This window comes from Cetorhinus maximus, chromosome 16, assembly GCF_964194155.1.
Source record: "Cetorhinus maximus chromosome 16, sCetMax3.hap1.1, whole genome shotgun sequence".
In the NCBI taxonomy this organism is placed as follows: Eukaryota; Metazoa; Chordata; class Chondrichthyes; order Lamniformes; family Cetorhinidae; genus Cetorhinus; species Cetorhinus maximus.
Window position 1 is genome coordinate 50,809,806 of NC_135894.1, and position 5,901 is coordinate 50,815,706.

General features: G+C 48.7%; 1 protein-coding gene across 1 annotated transcript; it reads left to right on the forward strand.

Annotated features, from left to right (window-relative positions):
- Positions 1–1,417: 1,417 nt before the first annotated feature.
- On the forward strand, positions 1,418–2,894 carry LOC144692013 (peptidyl-prolyl cis-trans isomerase FKBP1A-like). The gene is made up of 2 exons (XM_078560571.1): positions 1,418–1,450; positions 2,481–2,894. The coding sequence occupies exons 1-2, from the start codon at positions 1,418–1,420 to the stop codon at positions 2,736–2,738; spliced, it is 291 nt and encodes a 96-aa protein (XP_078416697.1). The 3' UTR covers positions 2,739–2,894.
- Positions 2,895–5,901: the final 3,007 nt, after the last annotated feature.

The following is a 5,901-nucleotide window of genomic DNA, read 5'->3' on the forward strand; positions in this document are numbered from 1 at the left end:
GGTCGGTTCTGTGGTTACCCAGGTGTTAGACTAAGGGCAGAATTTTCCCAGATTTGCACTAAGTGTGGTAGCATGTGGGTAAAACGACGTTTTACCGCTGGCTGCGATGGTGGGTTTTCATGCTGTATTATTCCAAACCTGCCTCATTATTTTTGCACACCCGGAAAACGTGCCATTTCCACGGCGGGCTGGCTCTCATTCACCCGCCACCCATCACCCTGTCACTACATCATGCCGGTGCCATGTTTAATGTCCAACCACAAGCACAGCGCTCATTGCTTCCAGCTCACCACTGTTGCACGGAAGACATGGCCAGGAGAGGAAAAAAGACCACAGCCCCCCACTTCAACGGCAGGTCTCTCGAGCGACTGCTGGATGCCATGGAGGCCCACCGAGATGTCCTGTACCCCTGCTCTGTCGCAGAATGGGCAGCAACGTGACCAATCCAGCTTGGGAGGCAGTGGCAGCAGTGGTCAGCGCCAATGCCCTTCAGAAGAGGACAGCCACCCAGTGCTGCAAGAGGATGAATGATCTCCTCTGCCAGGGTAAGTCACTCTTCTCATCACTCTCAACTCACACACTTACAAAACCATCACACATGCACAGGGCCCTCACTCACTGCCAGTTCAAGGGATATCACCATTTACTTTCTCACACACACATCACTGTACTCATACCATCCATGGGACCACTCACCACCCACACAGGCCAGGCGTACTTATCATCTGGCCTGGCAAGCGTCTTGCTTACTCTTTCTCCATCTCTATCCATGCAGGACAAACTGGTACACAAGACGAGAGAGTGGTTGCAGACCAGTGGTGGAATGCCCAAAATCAAGGTCCTCACAGATTTTGAAAACAGAGCCATCCAGCTGGCTGGTCATGATCTGGACCGGTCCTGTGCTGACGGTGAGGCTGGTGCTGCTCTACCAAATGAGGGTCCAGCAGTGCAACATCCATCAGACAACCATGCCGTGAGTGATGTGTCCTCTTTCACAGGCCACTGCCATGCACTAATTATCTCTCCTTGCTTTCGCAAACTGCCAAACAGCCGAGAGAGTCCATGACCCAGGGCCTCCAATCAAGCCCCGAAGAAACCTCTGGAGAGGAATCTGGAGGCACCTTCCCTGAAGTTCCATCACAGCACTCACCCACACCCTCCAGCAGCGCAGAGACACACACCCCTAGAGTAGCCCCAGGATCACAATCTGGTGAGCACATTGCACTGTCTGATCCACAGCAGGGACTTCCCAGGTGTCCAGCACTCGGAGAACTGCTGGAGGCCAGAACGTTGCAGATTGCAGAGTTCGAGTCAGATGACCAGCCCCTGGATTCGGTCATGTCAGTTACTGTAGCTGCAAAAGCAAGTTCGGGAACATCAGGAAGGGATATCCATGACACTCCTCAGATTGCAAGGCATGACGGAGGAGTCCTTCCGCCTTCATGCTGAGGTGATAGTGTTGGCATTGCAACGCACTGAGGTCAACACTGGTAGGGTGGCAGCCGCCATGGAGACCTTGGTCCAGGACTTCGCTCCTGCACTGCTGCATGGGCTCAACTCCATCACTGATGCCATACTTGGCCTCAAACACTGTGTATGCGAGAGAGGTGCCTTGCAGCTAGATCTCACTCCAGCTACCCCTGCTCATCAAGGAGTCAGCCTGGGGCTCGGGGACACCCATAGAAAGGAGGATCAGCAGGTGCACACTCTGGGCCCATCCATCCAGGTGACTCCGAGAGTGTCTGGCCCATCCTAATACCCTCTTCCTGTGACCTCAGCAGCTCCAGCTCCACAGGCCGAGGAGGGTGCAACTGCCACACAGCATGACCCCGAAAGCAGGCCAGGGCCCTCCAAGTCTCGGCTTCCAGAGGACGCCCACAAAAGTCATCACTGACAGGGCATCACAGTCAGCAGGCTGCCTCCACCTCTGCTGTGATTGTCAGGGAGCAACAGGATAATGGCAAGGTTAGGGCAGTTAAGGAGAATTAACTCTTTTAGAGTCAACCAAATAAACTAAATTAACAAAATCAGGGACAAAAGAAGAATTAGTTGCACAGCCTAGGCACGGGTGTTAATCACTTGTACATATTGTTCACTATTGTTAATAAACTCCCAAGAATGTCTCCCTGCCTATGGCTCCTTGTTCTGTTTGTCACTCAGATCTGAAACCTTTCTGCATAAGATAAAGGCAGATGCCTCAGTCCAGGGCCTCTTCCCTGTGCTCTGTGCAGCCTTCAGACCATGGTGATGGTCCAGCCTCACACTCCCTGGATACATTACTGATGCCTGCACCTCGGAGGTGCTTGTCATTGCTGCCAAAATGGGCAGGTGCCACTGAGTTCTTTCATTCTCGATGTGCTCTCAGCACCTTTAAGGAGGGGCTGTCCCCCATCTCCTCAGCATCTATGACAACTAGTGCTTTGCTCCAGCTCCTGAAAGGCTCAGGTGCTGAAGGCAGACAAAGCATCAGAACTTCTTAGGTTTCATGGCTGCCGGGGTCATTGAAGGATGGAACAAAGTTTGATTCTTCTCAGGACCAAGCTCAGCCATTTAAATTTAAAATCGGTGAAAATCAGGTCATCAAGGGCTGGGAAGAAGGATTAGTTCAGACGAGCGTTGGACAGAGAGCAAAACTAACCTGCACCTCTGACTATGCTTATGGAGCTGCTGGCCACCATGGCGTCATTCCACCTAATGCTACTTTGATTTTTGATGTAGAGCTCTTGAGACTCGAGTGAAAGCATTATTCGGTTTGTCTCCTGCTTTTGGCACACAAACATGAGCAAGCTTGAAGATTATGCATTGAATATGCAGGGCTTGACTATAATCACACTACATTTACCTTCTCCATCCACAACCTGCTGTATGTCAGCAACAAATATGCTTCTCTCATGGTCCTTTTGGGCTGTAACTTAAAGCCTGATGATCTTAATCCTGAACTGTATTTTTATAATTTTTTAAAGAAAATCATGGTTTGCTTTCTGATAATGACCCAGATCATGGAGCACAAGCAAGTTGCCCTCGGCCAGACAGGAATCAGACATTCTCAGAGGCTATGTGAAGATCTATGGAGTGTCCTCAGTGCATTTCGTCATCATCCTCCTGCAATCGAGCAACTATTAGGGCCTCCACTATGTCTCCATGACAGGTGCATTCTCACAGACGGTATGCGTGCTGCCATAAGCCAGGTTGTAAAGGGCGCAGCAGACGACGACGATGCGTGACATCCCTCTGCGGACTGTATTGCAGGGCTCCACCAGACCGGTCCAGGCACTGGAACTTCATCTTCAGCGTCCCGATGGTCTGCTCCACCGAGTTGCAGACTGCTGCATGAGCCTCATTATAGCATCGGTCTGCTGCAGTCTGAGGCCGTTGCACGGGTGTCATCAGCCCCTTGTCCCCAAGGAGCCAACGCTGCAGCTTCTTTGGACCCTGGAAGACTCTAGGAATCTGTGACCAACTGAGGATGTAGGCATCATGCACACTCCCTGGAAACAGTGCTCACACCTGCAGGATGCATTTCTGGTGGTCATATACCAGCTGCACATTCAGTGAGCAGAACCCCTTGCTGTTGATGTAGTCCACGCATGAAGCAATGGAGACCTGAGCACCACATGGGTGCTGTCAATTGCACCCTGCACCTATGGGAATCCCGAGATCTGGGAGAATCCATTGGCCCTTGCATCCTGGCTGTCCCAGTCCCGGGTGAAATGCACAAAGTTGTGTGCCCTCAAGAAGATGATATCCATGACCTCATTGATGCATTTGCGTGTGGCAGCTTGTGATATTCCACAGTGGTCACCTGTGGAGCCCTGAAAGGAGGCACTGGCATAGAAATTGAGCGCCGCAGTCACTTTCACAGCCACTGGCAGTGGATGCCCTCCATGTCCCCTTGGCGCCAAGTCCTGCAGTAAGTGGAAGATGTGAGCGACCAGGTCCCTAGACATGCGCAGTCGTCGGCAATACTGGTTCTCGGTCATCTGGAGGAATGACAGGTGGCATCTATAGATCCTGGGTGTCGCTAGGCGCCGACCAGCCACGACTTGCTGTCGCTCCTGAGCAGCATGTGCGGGAGGCCCTGCTGCCCCTGCTCCCTGAGGTTGCTGCTCCTGCCTTTGCACAGCCAGGAGCCTCAGTCGCATTTTCCTCCGTCTTCTTTGCTCTCTGTAGGCCATCAGGCATGCAGCTAGGTCACCAGGCTCCATGCTCCCAATGTGGTCCTCCTGCGGCATGAAAGAGAGTGAGAGAGACATGGTTAGCATGGTGTACTTAGCACCTTTCGTGGCCCTGTGTGATGGCCCCTTAATGCTTGCTGGAGAGAGCTGGTCATTCCTCAGGTGGACAGAGATGAGTGCGCTGCATGGCAGCCCTGTCAGCCTGCAACATAGGGGAGACAGCTCCTAACTAGTATGCTGAGATTGCATTAACTGGAGTCCCTATCAATAATTGTAGAAATAAATGTAACATTTAAACAAATCAAAATGCTACTGGGCACAATGCCATGTAGCCTTCAGCTTATAGAGGCCAAAATGAGAAATTATAAGTGGAGTCCACCATAAGATGTCATCAGTAGAGAGTGCAGGCCTTGAAGTGTATCCTGGTGGCAGATGTTGCATCACTCTATGCCACGAAACTAGCATGTGTGGCCCAGTGTAAAATGGGTTATTCAATTTTGTTCACTGTTCTTGCTCTACTCCAAAGAAAACCAATTATTTATATGGGAAATTTTACAATGCTTTTGATACTTTAATTTGTCTTATTTACATCCTTCTTCATTATAAAAAAAACTATTTACTGGCTGCTTTTAGGCTCCCTGCATCACAAATAATTTCCTATCAGAAATTTAAAAGATATACAAACTCTCCCTGCAGCTCTGTTTATAGCATGCTGTGAGCAATGAGGGGGGATTATACTTCCTTTTAGTGCTTTCCTCTGAAGCCTAAGTTAAAATCAAGAACTTGATGTGCAGAGAGCCAGATAGCAAATCCCGTTACTCTGTTTGTAAAGTATTGGAACACCAGATGCTGAAGCAGTCATACCATATCTCACTGATGTATTTGGTAGATGATTAAAGGGATTATCAAAACTGCTATGTTTAAAAGATTGATCAATAGTATATATTTTGGCCATATAATTATACACTTGATCAATAAGTGTTTGAAATACATTATGAAAAGTTTAATTTGAATGCTAAATGGCAAAGTCTGGGAGTTCCCATGGGGCTGAAGGAAATTGTGACTCAGAGTGGATGCTCCGGCCAATGCTTAGCCCATTAAACATTTGCGATTTGAAGCAGTACTCCTGATAATTTATAATGTCTGATCAAACTGCATTGTCTAAGTAAAGTCTTATTTCCATTCTTGCTCTTTAAAAAATTATGGCTGAATCATCATTGATGTTCTGTGTTTCTCAATTTCTAAAGTACTGACATACCAATATTAGGCACTCCCAATTTGCTTGTGTGCCCATCAAGGTGAGCGAGTGGTTCTGCAGAATGGATCACTTATCAATTTCAGACACTTCAGTATCAAGCACTTTCATTTCAGGTACAGCATAGTGAGCTGCAGAGTAAAGCTCCCTCTTTTCCGCCTCATCAATGCACCTCAACCCCAACCTCAGAAAATCCCTTCATACTGAGCCAATGCAGCTATCCTGTGAGCTTTCTGAATGAGATTGCCAATTTTGTGCCTGACTAGGGGCAGTTCAGTGCTGTGGCCCACATCTGCAAGGAATGGAATTTTGACTCCTCAAATTAATTTTTCAAAGGGCCATCTTAGCAATCAGAAAGAAGACTTTCAAACATTTGCAGAACAATTTAAACAGGTATGGTCAGTGTATTAATGTACTATACAGCCTAGTCCTCATTGCACTTGATCTTTCCCTCATGTCAGTAAACGAAGC

Bases quoted from the DNA above. Each gene is read 5' to 3' on its own strand.
- LOC144692013 (XM_078560571.1), top strand. From the start codon at position 1,418: ATGACGGAGGAGTCCTTCCGCCTTCATGCTGAG. The intron at 1,451-2,480 runs GTGATAGTGTTG...AGAACTTCTTAG, and splicing joins CCTTCCGCCTTCATGCTGAG to GTTTCATGGCTGCCGGGGTC.